The sequence below is a fragment of the Cervus canadensis genome, chromosome 2 (assembly GCF_019320065.1).
Source record: "Cervus canadensis isolate Bull #8, Minnesota chromosome 2, ASM1932006v1, whole genome shotgun sequence".
NCBI lineage: Eukaryota > Metazoa > Chordata > Mammalia > Artiodactyla > Cervidae > Cervus > Cervus canadensis.
In genome coordinates this window covers 74,135,818-74,151,341 of record NC_057387.1, presented here as the reverse complement: position 1 = coordinate 74,151,341, position 15,524 = coordinate 74,135,818, and the positions used below count along the sequence as shown (strand labels likewise).

At 36.3% G+C, this 15,524-nt stretch overlaps 1 protein-coding gene across 15 annotated transcripts in view; it reads left to right on the top strand.

Annotated features, from left to right (window-relative positions):
• Nucleotides 1-15,524, top strand: part of MIER1 (MIER1 transcriptional regulator) — a 69,095-nt gene that overhangs the window by 43,034 nt on the left and 10,537 nt on the right. For all 15 annotated transcript variants that reach the window (XM_043461030.1, XM_043461028.1, XM_043461027.1 and 12 more), the window contains 4 exons: nt 8,107-8,258; nt 9,468-9,549; nt 10,698-10,792; nt 15,158-15,285. In XM_043461030.1, coding sequence (XP_043316965.1) covers nt 8,107-8,258; nt 9,468-9,549; nt 10,698-10,792; nt 15,158-15,285 — 457 coding nt within the window. The remainder of the gene's footprint in view (nt 1-8,106; nt 8,259-9,467; nt 9,550-10,697; nt 10,793-15,157; nt 15,286-15,524) is intronic.

Genomic DNA, 15,524 nt, shown 5'->3' with positions numbered 1-15,524 from the left:
CGGTAAATATAATTTTTGATTTTCTGTTCGCCAGGCCAGCTACTGTACTTTATTTTTGTTGGACTGTTTTGACTTTGCTCATGGATGTATATGTATATGTATGTTCCATTATTTAAATTATTATTTGCCTGATTTTGTAACTGCCATTTGTCTGGGGTTCATTTTTGGCCTCTCATTTTTGGATATTTGTTTTAATCTCAGTTAATGCCATGGCAAACCACTTGTGAAATCTTTGTTCCTGACTAGAGATCAAGTCCTGAGCCTTTGGAGTGGGAGCACTGACTCCAAGGCCCTAGACTACTGGAGAATTAACCCTAGGGATGTCACATAGTGAGAACTCACACAAAGGAAAGCACTTGAATACAGGACCTAGCATCACCCAACCACCAGTAGCAACCTGTGCAGGACACCTCATCTAAACAACAAAACAAAAATACAAACCTCATCATCAGAAGACTGGATTACCACCTCACTCAGCCTTGCCCATCAGAGGAAAAGCAAACAAACAAAAACTCAGCACAAATCTCACCCTGTTAAGCTTACACAAACCACTGGACCAACTTTAGAGGGCAGAAACCAAAAGAAAGAAAAAATTTACCTTGAAGTCACCTTGGGAAAGGAGACCTCAAACAATAAGTTTGAAGAAAGAAAAAAAAGAAAGAAAATGCAGAGAAAGACTGCACAAATGAAGGAGCAAACTAGAAACACAGAAGTGAAAATAAATGAGGAAATAGGCAAACTACCTGAGAATTCAGAATAATCATAGTAAAGATCAAAAACCTTGAAAACAAAGTGAAGCAAATGCAAGAATCAATTAACAGAGACCCAGAAGAATTAAAGAATAAACATACAGAGACAATACAATTACTGAAATTAATAAATCTCAGTAATGCTCTAGAAGGAGTCAATAGCCGAATGTCTGAAGCAGAAGAACAAATCAATGAGCTGGAAGATAAAATGATGGAACTAACTTCTGAAGAGCAGAATAAAGTAAAAAGAATGAAAAGAACGAAGGATCGTCTCGGAGACTTCTGGGACAATATCAAACGCACTAGCATTCCAATTATAGGGGTCCCAGAAGAAGAGAAAAAGAAAGGGTATGAGGAAATTTTTGAAGAGATTATAGTTAAAAATTTCCCCAACATGGAAAAGGAAACAGTCAGTCAAGTCCAAGAGGCACAAAGAGTCCCATACAGGATAAACCCAAGGAGAAACACGCCAAGACACATACTAATCAAACTAACAAAAACTAAAAGAAAGAATTTTAAAAGTAGCAAGGGAGAAGCAACAAGTAACATACAAGGAAAACCCCATACGCTTAGCAGCTGACATTTCTGCAGAAACTCTGCAGGCCAGATGGGAATGGCAGGATGTATTTAACGTACTGAAAGGGGAAAATCTACAAACAAGATTACTGTATCGAGCAAGGGTCTCATTCGGAATTAATGGAGAAATAGTTTTTCAGACCACCAAAAGTTAAGAGAATTCAGTACCACCAGACAAGCTTTAACAATAAATGTTAAAGGGACTTACATTGTCAAGAAATACAAGAAAAATGATCTATAAAGTCAACCCTAAGCAATTAAGAAAATGGCAATAGCAACATATATATCAATAATTAATTTAAATGTAAATGGATTAAATGCCCCAACCCTAAGACAGACTGGCTGAATGGATATAAAAATAAGACCCGTATATATGCTGTCTACAAGAATCCCACTTCAGACCTCAAGACACAGACTGAAAGTGAGAGGATGGAAGAATATATTCCATGCAAATAAGAAGCAAAAGAAAGCTGAAGTAGCAATCCTCCTATCAGACAAAATAGACCTTAAAATAAAGACTATTACAAGAGGACACTTGTAATAGGAAGGACACTGCATAATGGTCCAGGGATCGATCCAAGAAGACATAACAATTGTAAATACCTATGCACACAACATAGGAGCACCTCAATATATAAGACAAACACAGACATAAAAGGAGAAGTTGACAGTTAACACAATAATAGTAGGAGACTTTTAACACCCCACTCACACCAATGGACAGATCATCAAGACAGAAAATTAATAAGGAAACACAGGTCTTAAGTGATACATTAGATGAGATGGATCTCATTGATATCTTCAGGACATTCCATCCAAACGCAGAAGAATACACCTTCTTCTCAAGTGCACATGGGACATTCCCCAGGATAGTCCACATCTCAGGGAACAAATCAAACCTCAGTAAATTTGAGAAAATTGAAATCGTATCAAGCATCTTTTCCGACCACAGAAATATGAGACTAGATATCAGTTACAAGAAAAAATCTGTAAGAAATACAAATACATGGAGGTTAAGCAACACATTTCTAAGTAACCAACAGGTTACTGAAAAAATCAAAAGAGAAATCAAGTAATTTCTAGAAACAAATGACAATGAAAAAATGACAACTCAAAACCTCTGGGATACAGCAAAAGCAGTTCTAAGAGTGAAGTTTATAACAATACAATCCTACCTCAAAAAACAAGAAAAACATTGAATAGACAACCTAACTTTACACCTAAAATAACCAGAAAAAGAACAAAAAAAAACCTGAAATTAGTGGAAGGAAAGAAATAATAAAGATCTGTGCAGAAATAAATGAAAAAGAAATGAAAGAGACAATTAGTAAAGATTAATAAAACTAAAAGCTTGTTCTTTGAGAAGGTAAAATTGACAAGCCTTTAGCCAGACTCATCAAGAAAAGAAAGAGAAGAGAATCAAATCAACAAAATTAGAAATGAAAAAGGAGAGGTTACAGCAGACAACACAGAAATACAAAGGATATAAGAGACTATTATGAACAACTATATGGCAATAAAATAGATAACCAGGAAGAAATGGACAGATTCTTAGAAAAGTTCAATCTCCCGAGACTAAACCAGGAAGAAACAGAAATTAATGAACAACCCAATTACAAGCACTGAAATTGAATCTGATCAAAAATCTCCCAAAAAACAAAAGCCCAGAATCAGATGGCTTCACAGGAGAATTGTATCAAACATTTAGAGAAGAGCTAATCCCTCTCTTTCTAATACTCTTTCAAAAAATTGCAGAGGAAGGAACGCTTCCAAACTCATTCTGTGAGGCCACTATCACCCTGATACCAAAACCAGACAAAGACAACACAAAAAAAGAAAACTTCAGGCCAGTGTCACTGATGAACATAGATGCAAAAATCCTCAACAAAATTTTAGCAAACAGAATTCAGCAACACATTGAAAAGCTCATACACCATGATCAAGTTGGGTTATTCCAGGGATGCAAGGATTCTTCAGTATGCGCAAATGAATCAGTGTGATACACCATATTAGCAAATTGAAAGATAAAAACCATATGATCATCTCAACAGATGCAGAAAAAGCATTTGACAAAATTCAGCACCCATTTATGATTAAAATTCTTCAAAAAATGGGCATAGGAAGAACCTACCTTAACATAGTAAAGGTCATATATGATAAGCCTACAGCAAACATTATTCTCAGTGGTAAAAACTTTAAAGCATTTGGCCTATGATCAGGAAGAAGACAAGGGTGTCCACTTTCACTGGTGTCCATTATTCAGCATAGTTCTGGAAGTCCTAGCTACAGCAATCAGAGAAGGAAAAAGAAATAAAAGGAATCCAGATCGGAAAAGAAGAAGTAAAGCTCTCACTGTTTGCAGGTGATATGATACTGTAAGTAGAAAACCCTAAAGATAGTATCAGAAAATTAGTAGAGCTAATCAGTGAATTTAGCAAAGTTGCAGGATACAAAATCAATACACAGAAATCACTTGCATTTCTATATACCAGTAATGAAAAATCAGAAAGATAAATTAAGAAATCAATCCCATTCACCATTGGAACAAAAAGAATTAAATATCTAGGAATAAACTTACTTAAGGAGACAAAAGAAATGTACACAGAAAATTATAAGATACTAATGAGAGACATCAAAGATGACATAAACTGATGGAGAGATATCCCATGTTCCTGGGTAGGAAGAATCAATATTGTGAAAATGACTATACTACCAAATGCAATCTACAGATTCATTGTGATCCCTATCAAATTACCAATGGCATTTTTCACTGAACTACAACAAAAATTTTCACAATTCATATGGAAACACAAAAGATCCTGAATAGTCAAAGCAGTCTTGAGAAAGAAGAATGGTGCTGGAGGAATCAACCTTCCTGACTTCAGATTATACTACAAAGCTACAGTCATCAAGACAGTACGGCACTGGCACAAAAACAAAAATAACAGACCAATGGGACAAGATAGAAAGCCCAGAAATAAACCCATGCACCTATGGGAACCTTATTTTTGACAGAGGAGGCAAAAATACACAATGGATCAAAGACAGCTTCTTCAATAAATGGTACTGGGAAAGCTGGACAGCTTCATGTAAAAGAATGAAATTGTAACACTTCCTAACACCATACACATAGATAAACTCAAAATGGATTAAAGACTTACATGTAAGACCAGAAACTATAAAACTTTTAAGAGTAAAACATAGGCAGAACACTCAATGACATAAATCAAAGCAAGATCTTCTATGACCCACTTCCTAGTGTAACAGAAATAAAAACAAAAGTAAACAAGTTGGACCTGATTAAACTTAAAAACTTTTGCACAGCAAAAGAAACTATAAGCAAGGTGAAAAGACGGCCATCAGAATGGGAGAAAATAATAGCAAATGAAACAACTGACAAAGAATTAATTTCCAAAATATACAAGCAGTTCATACAACTCAATGCCAGAAAAACAAACAGCCAATCAAAAAGTGGGGACAAGACCTAAACAGACATTTCTCCAAAGAAGACATACAGATGGCTAACAAACACATGAAAAGATGCTCAACATCACTCATCATTAGAGAAATGCAAATCAGAACTACAGTGAGATACCTCACACCGGTCAGAATGGCCATCTTTGAAAAGTCTACAAACAATAAATGCCGAAGAGGGTGTGAAGGAAAGGGAATGCTCTTGCACTGTTGGTGGGAATGTAAATTGATACAACTATGGAAGATAATATGGAGATTCCTTAAAAAACTAGGAATAAAACCACCATATGACTCAGCAATCCCACTCCTAGGCATATACCATGAACAAACAAAATTGAAAAAGACACATGTATCCCATTGTTGATTGCAGCACTGTTTATTTACAATAGCTAGAAAATGGAAGCAACCAAGATGTCCATTGACAGATGAATGGATAAAGAAGTAGTGGTAATGTACAGGATGAAATATTACTCAGCCCTAAAAAGAAATGCATTTGAGTCAGTTCTGAAGGTGGATGAACCTAGAACCTATTTGATACAGAGTGAAGTGAGTCAGAAAGAGAAAGATAAATATCATATTCTAATGCATATATACATTCAGAAAACTAAGATCATGGCATCTGGTCCCATCACTTCATGGCAAATAGATGGGGAAACAGTGGAAACAGTGTCAGACTTTATTTTTCTGGGCTCCAAAATCACTGCAGATGGTGATTGCAGCCATGAAATTAAAAGACGCTTACTCCTTGGAAGGAAAGTTATGACCAACCTAGACAGCATATTTAAAAGCAGAGACATTACTTTGCCAACAAAGGTCCATCTGGTCAAGGCTATGGTTTTTCCAGTGGTCATGTATGAGTGTGAGAGTTGGATGATGAAGAAAGCTGAGCACCAAAGAATTGATGCTTTTGAACTGCGGTGTTGGAGAAGACTCTTGAGAGTCCCTTGGACTGCAAGGAGATCCAACTAGTCCATCCTAAAGGAGATTAGTCCTGGGTGTTCACTGGAAAGACTGATGTTGAAGCTGACACTCCAATACTTCTGCCACCTTATGCAAAGAGTTGATTCATTGGAAAAGACCCTGATGCTGGGAGGGATTGAGGGCAGGAGGAGAAGGGGATGACAGAGGATGAGATGGCTGGATGGCATCACCAACTCGATGGGCATGAGTTTGAGTAAACTCTGGGAGTTGGTGATGGACAGGGAGGCCTGGCATGCTGTGATTCATGGGATCGCAAAGAGTCGGACACGACTGAGCGACTGAACTGAATTGACTGAATGCATATATACGGAATGTAGAAAAATGGTACTGAAGAATTTATTTACAGGGCAGCAATGGAGAAAGAGACATAGAGAATAGACTTACGGACATGGGGAGAGGGGAGGAGAGGGTGAGAAGTGTGGAACCAGTAACATGGAAACTTACATTACCATATGTAAAATAGATAGCCAACAGGAATTTGCTATATGGCTGAGGATACTCAAATGGGCTCTGTATCAATCTAGAGGAGTGGGATGGGATGGGAGATGGGAGGGAGGTTCAAAAAGGAGGGGATATATGTGTACCTATGGCTGATTCATGTTGAGGTTTGAGAGAAAATTCTGTAAAGCAGTTCAGTCGCTCTGTTGTGTCCAACTCTTTTGTGACCCCACAAACTGCAGCACGCCAGGCCTCCCTGTCCCATCACCAACTCCCAGAGTCCACCCAAACCCATGTCCATTGAGTCGGTGATGCCATCCATCCATCTCATCATCTGTTGTCCCCTTCTCCTCCTGCCCTCAATCTTTCCCAGCATCAAGATCTTCTCACATGAGTCAGCTCTCCACATCAGGTGGCCAAAGTATTGGAGTTTCAGCTTCAACATCAATCCCTCCAATGAATACCCAGGACTGATCTCCTTTAGGATGGACTCGTTGGACCTCCTTGCAGTCCATGGGACTCTCAAGAGTCTTCTCCAACACCACAATTCAAAAGCATCAGTTCTTCGGCACTCAGCCTTCTTTATAGTCCAACTCTCGCATCCATACATGACTACTGGAAAAACCATAGCCTTAACTCGACAGACCTTTGTTGGCAAAGTAATGTCTCTGCTTTTTAATATGTTGTCTAGGTTGGTCATAACTTTCCTTCCAAGGAGCAAGCATAAAGCAGTTATCTTTCAATAAAAATTAAATTAATTAAAAAAATCCTTCATCCTGCTTGTTTAACAGAATTTTAAAAGTCTGTTATATTCTGAAGGGTTTTTCCCCCTTTGCTCCTGTGTTGCCATACTTTTGATGTTTTGTCTGTCTTGTGACTGTTCCTTCTTAATTTCATGTTTTTTGTGTCCCTGTCAGGTAGAATCCACAAGGCTGTTGTCTTAGTTTCTTTTCCACTCCTGTCACTTAATTTTTTTCTTCTTTTTTTTCTCTCTCACTTTAAAGATTTTGATGAAATTTGGCCTTAAGTTTTTTTATAATGGAAATTCTCATGAAACCTAAATGCTTTTTTTTTTTTAAATAATGACTTTTGTTATTATGAAAATGATTTACACTTAAAACAATACGTTTTCAAGCATCATGGAAAAGTGCAAAGATGTAAGAAAAAATTGTCCCAAATCCCACCACCAGGAAATAAGCAGTGTTGACATCTGGTGAGCATTGTTTTAGACATCCCTATTCAGAAATCATAATTATAGTTTGACATTATTTAGTGTGTCACAATTGTTTTAAATCCCTAAAATCTTGTTTAATAGGATTGTTTTCCCTGTTTCACAAATGAGGCAGAAAGAAGGAAAGTAACTTGCCAGGGTCATACAGATATTACTAATTAAGTGTTGGTAGTGCTATTCAAGTGCTTCTCTGGTGGCTTAATCAGTAAAGAATCCACCTGCAAGCGGGAGACCTGGGTTCAATCCCTGGGTTGGGAAGATCTGGAGAGGCCCATGGCAACCCACTCCAGTATTCTTGCCTGGAGAATCCCCATGAACAGGAGCCTGGTGGGCTACAGTCCATGGGGTCACAAAGAGTCAGACACAACTGAGTGACCAAGCACAGCACAGCACAGTGCTGTTCAAGCTAAGAGATCTTGGAATTTGGTAAGTCAGACCAGATCTAAAAGGGGCTTAAAGTGGTACCTGTCTGTCTAGATTGCTTAAATCACTTAGAAATATTGCCTCAGAATAAAGTCAAGCAGGTAGTTGGACCACGCTTTACCTCTTAGTTGTCAGCATTTTGGCTCTAAGTATGAGTTATTTGTTCAATATGTGTTAACAAAAACTTGTCTGAATTTTTGGCATTATTTTTAACATTATATTTTACTAATTTAGTATATGAAAATGATGATCAACTCCTGTGGGACCCTGAATACTTACCAGAAGACAAAGTGATTGTGTTTCTTAAGGATGCATCTAGAAGAACAGGTGATGAGAAAGGTGTAGAAGCAATTCCTGAAGGATCTCACATAAAAGACAATGAACAGGTACATGAATAAGAAATAACTTAAAATTTTCCCAAAATACATTAACCACATATATGTATAAGTGCTGTCACAGTATTTTTCTCTCCACCAGTGTTCCTATACAGATGGTCTCTGACTTAACAAAGGATCAGCCTAAAATTTTTTGACTCTATAATTGGTATGAAAGCAATATGCATTCAGTAGAAATCATGCTTTGAATTTTGATCTTTGCCTGGGCTAGAGTTGAACATCTTTTGTGATGGTGGGCAGTGGCAGAAAGCCATACCTCCCAGTCAGTCATGCAGTCACAAGGGCAAACAACTGATAAACAACCATTCTGAATCCATACCACCATTCTTTTTCGCTTTCAGTACAGTATTCAGTAAATTAGGTGAGATAGTCAACACTTTATTATAATACAGGCTTTGTGTTGGATGATTTTGCCCAGCTGTAAGCCAAGTATGTGTTTTAAGCACATTTAAGGTAGGCTCAGCGAAGTGACGATGTTCAGTAGGTGAGGTGTATAAAGTGCATTTTCAGCTTGACATATTTTCAACTTAGGATGGGTTTTTTGGGACCCCTTGTAAGTAGAGGAAGCTCTGAAATGTCATCAGCAGGGAGTCTGAGGTTGTAATCTGCATAATATACGTAGTATTGACAACACTCATTGGTATTTTAGCCTCAGTAGAAATTTTGATATTTTGCCTGTATGTATTTTTTTATTAGGCTTTTTGAACGTCTGTTGCATATCCCAGAGAATCTGTGGATATCATTAAGCTGGGAATACTCATCTGGGATAATGTAATTCTTTACCTAGTAGAACAGTGCCTACCATGAACCTAAATAACAGCATTAGATACTTTACTTTTTTCACCAATGCTTTTTTTTTCTGATTGTTTAAAATTATCTTTGAATAGAAACATTAAAAAAAAGAAAGGACTTGTGATTATTATAAGATGATTTCCTTTTATTTCTAAATTCCTAAAAAACCATGCCACTGCTAGAGGTTTGCTTATCCAGTATTTTCTACATATTTAGAGGCAGTTAATTATCAGGAATGAATTATGTTTGTTTTTCTTTAGTGTTTTTTATGTTGCACTCACTGGAATTATTTGTCCTCCAGAAAGGATGGAGACACTGGATTCTAGAAAAGCCTTTACTCAGTTAAGAAATTGTCACCTTGAATTGTTCATAGTCCAGGTTACATATTGAAGCCTTTTATTTTTCTAGGCATTGTATGAATTAGTTAAATGCAATTTTGATACAGAAGAAGCATTGAGAAGATTAAGATTTAATGTAAAAGCAGCTAGAGGTAAGCATAAATATTAACTTTGTTTTCATGATATTGCAGAAGTGTAAAACTTAAAGCTATTAAATTTTTTGAAATTTTAAAAGTTTAAAAGTTTTTAACTAGGTATATCCTAAATTAATACTAATCTTTCTGAATTTAGTAAATATTTGTTGGATAATAGTTTGTCATAACTTGTATATAACGTAAGTATTACACAAGGCATTATGGGGAATGGGGTTAATCCTTTATGAGAAAATAAGACCATTTAAATAAAAATACATAATGCCTTTCAGTTTCAAGGCATTTATAAATATTTTCTTACTTGATCTTGGTAATGGTCCTGTGAACTGAGTAAAGTGACAGATGTTACCTTCACTGTAAAATTGATGAGAACTGAAGTCTCTTTGCTGAGGGAAGCATGCTTCATAAATAATGAAGCCATAGCTAGAATTCTTTTGTCACTCTTAAACTGGCTCCCACCCCACTTCACTAAGGGTACTGTTATATATCATTGTGTAACCAGTGAAAGAGCATTCATTCAACAAAAATGGAAGGGCCTACTAAATTGTGAGGCTTTAACTATAAACAAGGCCCCTGAACTCTCGGTGTTTGGAGCCTAGGTAGGAAAGCTGAAAAATAGTTCTGAGTTCTTCCAAGGAGAATTCGAGGGTGCAGTTCAAACTTACTGCAGTGGGACTTTACCTAGTTCGGGGAAAGAATGAGGCGGTAAAAGAAAGCTTCTAGAACAAAATGATATTTTTACTGGGCTATAAACGAATTAGCTAGGTGAAAGGGGGGATGAGATAAGAGGCATGAAATAACTTCTAGACAAAGGGAAGAGCATGTACAAAGTCTAAAGAAAGAAAGAAAATAATGAGTTTAAGGAATTGAAAGGTGACTGGTTTAGTTGGATCATAAAGAATAGGGAGGAAATGGCCTAAGTTGAGGTTGAAGAGTTAGGGACTAAATCATCCAAAATTTTATTAAATAAGGATGTTTTGTTACTTTATCTTGAAGCCATCAATAGTAGAACTCAGGAGTAAAATACTTCCGTTGTTACCAAAAGTTATATTTTTATTTACAGTTTTGTTACGTGCAGCATTTGGGAGAATATTGCTTAACAGTTTCCTTCCCCCTCTTTCCCACCCCCCACCCCCCAATTTCGTCAGAGGAATTATCTGTTTGGACGGAGGAAGAGTGCAGAAATTTTGAACAAGGGTTGAAGGCCTATGGAAAGGACTTTCATTTGATTCAGGCTAATAAAGTAAGTAATGATATATGTTGTCTTTTTTTATAAAAATAAATTTAGTTAACCTCGGTCATATGAAATCTACTATATTTTCTAATGTTAAAAGTTCTATAGTGAATATTTAATATGCTAGTATTTAGGGGATTATAAAAGCATGCCTAGACTTCCTGGCATATATTTGCAAAGTGACTGTTCCCAGTGTGTGGTGTTTATTGGAAACTTTTAAGAACTGTCTGCTTAAAACTATGTTTATCAGCTTCTGGATGGGATGTGTGAGTACAATGTAATTACTTAAAACTATTTTCCACAAACTGGTTAACAGATTTTTCTTTAAACTTGGAAACTTTAAAGCATTTTTACCATGAAAATATTTACAATGAAAATTTTTTTATGTTTGCTTAAGTCCTGAGCGTTCTAAAATCAGATACCTAATATTTAATTTGCTTTTAATTAAGATTTGATTTTCCAGAAAAATACCTCTAAAAGTCAGCTTTATTATGCATTATATAATTTTATAATTTAGCATAATTTATCATGCCATATGAATATCAACTATACAGTGTTAACTTGTATCCCCCCAAATTTCATAATTACTTACAAATTTATTTAGGCTTAATTCTGTTAAACTGAAATCAGGTAAGATTTTTCATAGAACTACATAATTGTAAAGAATAAAAAATTGTGTTCCTAAGGAAAATTAGAACAGGCAAAATTAAAATCTCAAATATGGCAAATTAAGTAATGTCTAGGCTTATAAATGTCACATTTTTAGCTAATATAAATGACAAGGAACTTGGCTTTACATGTGCCCTCAAAGATGGTATATCAGATGTGTGATGGCTTACCTAGGGTGATGTTACAAGTATCTGGGCTTTATGGGCTTGAGTCTGAAGCTCTGTAAATAGTCTGTCCTCACATCCTCTTTTATATCTCTGGGTGTGATCGGATGGTTTTCAGTTGATTTGTTTCAACACGTTTAACAGTATCCATTTTATGTTACATAAATAAAATAGTTGCTTACAAATTCTGAGTTGATTTTTCTCAATTTTGGTGTTCTTTAGTGTGTGGTTGATAATTTTGTTAATTGTGTTATTTGACATCAGATATAACTAATAAGACAGAAATTTTGAGTCTTAGCATTGATTAAAAAAAAGATGTAGCCAAACCATGTTAATGTTGTAACCAAGTCATCTGATAATCTCCAGTATAGTGACTTCTCTGTGAAAGGATTGTATTATGCCAATGACTAGCTATATACGTTTCTGATTTAAAGAAAAGCAAATGAACTCATGGTTGAAAGGGCCAAGATTCTGAAAAAGTTTTCTAGCATTCCTGCTTAAATTCAAACAATACTGACCCAAGCATGCTATGGAGGGGGACCCCTGGGATGATAAGCTGATGTAACTCAAAGGAGCCACAATCCCCCCTGCCCTGAAATCCTTTTTAAGGAGTAAGAACTTAGTAGGTGACTTAAAACTATTAGCCAAACAAACACATGAAAAGATGCTCAACATCACTCATTATCAGAGAAATGCAAATCAAAACCACAGTGAGGTACCATTACACGCCTGTCAGGATGGCTGCTATCCAAAAGTCTACAAGCAATAAATGCTGGAGAGGGTGTGGAGAAAAGGGAACCCTCTTACACTGTTGGTGGGAATGCAAACTAGTACGGCCACTATGGAGAACAGCGTGGAGGTTTCTTAAAAAACTGGAAATAGAACTGCCATATGACCCAGCAATCCCACTTCTGGGCATACACAGCGAGGAAACCAGATCTGAAAGAGACATGTGCACCCCAATGTTCATCGCAGCACTGTTTATAATAGCCAGGACATGGAAGCAACCTAGATGCCCATCAGCAGATGAATGGATAAGGAAGCTGCGGTACATACACACCATGGAATATTACTCAGCCATTAAAAAGAAATCATTTGAATCAGTTCTAATGAGATGGATGAAACTGGAGCCCATCATACAGAGTGAAGTAAGCCAGAAAGATAAAGAACATTACAGCATACTAACACATATATATGGAATTTAGAAAGATGGTCATGATAACCCTATATGCAAAACAGAAAAAGAGACACAAATGTACAGAACAGACTTTTGGACTCTGTGGGAGAAGGCGAGGGTGGGATGTTTCGAGAGAACAGCATTGAAACATGTATATTATCGATGGTGAAACAGATCACCAGCCCAGGTGGGATGCATGAGATAAGTGCTCGGGCCTGGTACACTAGGAAGACCCAGAGGGATCGGGTAGAGAGGAAGGTGGGAGGGGGGATTGGGATGGGGAATACATGTAAATCCATGGCTGATTCATGTCAATGTATGACCAAAACCACTACAATATTGTAAAGTAATTAGCCTCCAACTAATATAAATAAATGAAAACAAAACAAAACAAAAAAACTTAGCCAAAAAAAGTCTTAACATAATATTGAAATAAGACCTTGATTTCTTACTTATGAAAAATATTTGGGATGGTGATATTTCAGTGTTAAAAAAGTCATCTGACCTATACCTAATTCACAGGTTTGTTCCAGTGAACCATAGGGAGGACAATTCTTAAGAGGGAGGGGAATAGTCCATTGAAAATATTCTTTGTTTTTACACCTAGAATTGAAATTTGGATCTTAATCATAGGTTGTATTATTATGCAGACTTACTTAATTGAGGATTTTTCATAATACTTTTGCATGCCACAAAATGTCTTTTCAATTTTTGCTTTCAGTAAAGTACAGTTGACTTGACAGTTGTCTTCTAGAATAAGATTCTAAAAAGGAAGCAAAAAACAGCTTGAGAAGGTGATTGGGGTTTTTGTTTTTAAAACACTGATAAGCTTTGTCTTAAAGCGACATGGGCCAAAGTCATGAAGTGTGATCAGAGGGGCAGAAAGAAGAATACGTGCCACCTAACAAAATAAGGATGTCATAAAGTTAACCTAAGGTCCAGTCAGTCCCACAGAAGATACCCAACTTCATGATCAGAAACTTATGAGTTAAATCATATCATCTTGCATCTCAAACACTCAATTCAGATACACTTTTCCTTTTAAACTCCCAGTATTTTCTATGCAGCAACCCTACCAGCTCTACAAGCAAAGTAGCAAAAAAGGGAATTTTGTCAACATCATCTGCCAATCCTATATACTTAATATAGGGCAAGAGGAGCCATTCAGTTCCCAAACAGGTATAGTACAATAAACCACTGGAGTGATTTTGTAAACAAATACTCAGTTCAGTCGCTCAGTCATGTCCGACTCTTTGCAACCCCGTGGACTGCAGGACGCCAGGCTTCCCTGTCCCAGAGCTTACTCAAACTCATGTCCATCAAGTCGGTGATGCCATCCAACCGTCTCATCTTCTGTTGTCTCCTCCTCCCGCTTTCAATCTTTCCCAGCATCAGGGTCTTTTCAAATGAGTCAGTTCTTCACATCACGTGGCCAAAGTATTGGAGTTTCAGCTTCAGAATCAGTCCTCCCAATGAGTTTTCAGGACTGATTTCCTTTAGGATTGCTGGTTTGATCTCCTTGCAGCCCAGGGGACTCTCAAGAGTCTTCTTCAACACCACAGTTCAAAAGCATCAATTCTTTGGCACTTAGCTTTCTTTATAGTTGGACTATACATCCATACGTGACTACTGGAAAAACCATAGGTTTGACTAGATGGACCTTTGTTGGCAAAGTAATGTCTCTGCTTTTTAACATGCTGTCTAGGTTTGCCCTAGCTTTTCTTCCAAGGAGCAAGCGTCTTTTAATTTCATGGCTGCAGTCACCATCTGCAGTGATTTTGGAGCCCAAAAAATAAAGTCTTACAAATAGCTGAGAAAAGAAGAGAATCTAAAGGCAAAGGAGAAAAGGAAAGATATATCCATTTGAAATAAATATTAGCATTTTTATAAGAGCTTCTAACTCACTGGAATATTTTTAGCCTTTCTACAATGTAAGTAGCTGAGTCTGGATCAGTGTTGGGATTAGTAAGAGAATCCCTTAAATAAGGGCATTTAAATTCAGTCTTCCTAGGTGTTCTGTGAGTAAAAGTATTTGCAGATTTCTTATAACATTAATTTTAATTCAAATGCCACTGCCAGACATTTTTGATAAAGGAGTATTTATTTTTATAGTAAATGAATATGATATTCTCTTTAAAAGCATAATGTTTAGTATCTGAAGAACTGTTGCCAATATATTATTTCTCTGAGTGGGAGCTTAGAAAGAGTAATTTTTAACACAGCTGGTACTGTATTATATTTTATAACTGGTATTATTTATTACTTAAAGGTCAGCTAAATTTACTTTCAAACTTAAGATTTTTTCATGAAATAACTCCTTTAAGGAGGAAATAATTCTTAAAAAGAAGTATTTGTTTCTTATAGGTTCGAACAAGATCAGTTGGTGAATGTGTAGCATTCTATTATATGTGGAAAAAATCTGAACGTTACGATTTCTTTGCTCAGCAAACACGATTTGGAAAAAAGAAGTATAATCTTCATCCTGGTGTAACGTGAGTTTATTTTTTCTTTTGAGTCATTTTCACTAAGCTTTTCTAAATTTTTCTTGAGAGAATTGTGATTTTTAGACTCTTCTTTCTTTAAAAGGATAAAAGTTTACACTAATTTCAGTTTATCCATTTATTGACATCCTCCTAGGGTATTTAGACTTTCAGTGTCTTATAAAACATTGTAAACTACAGTTCATATTATTTGAGACAGCAAATTTATCAAAGTAGATGTTAAGAGTATA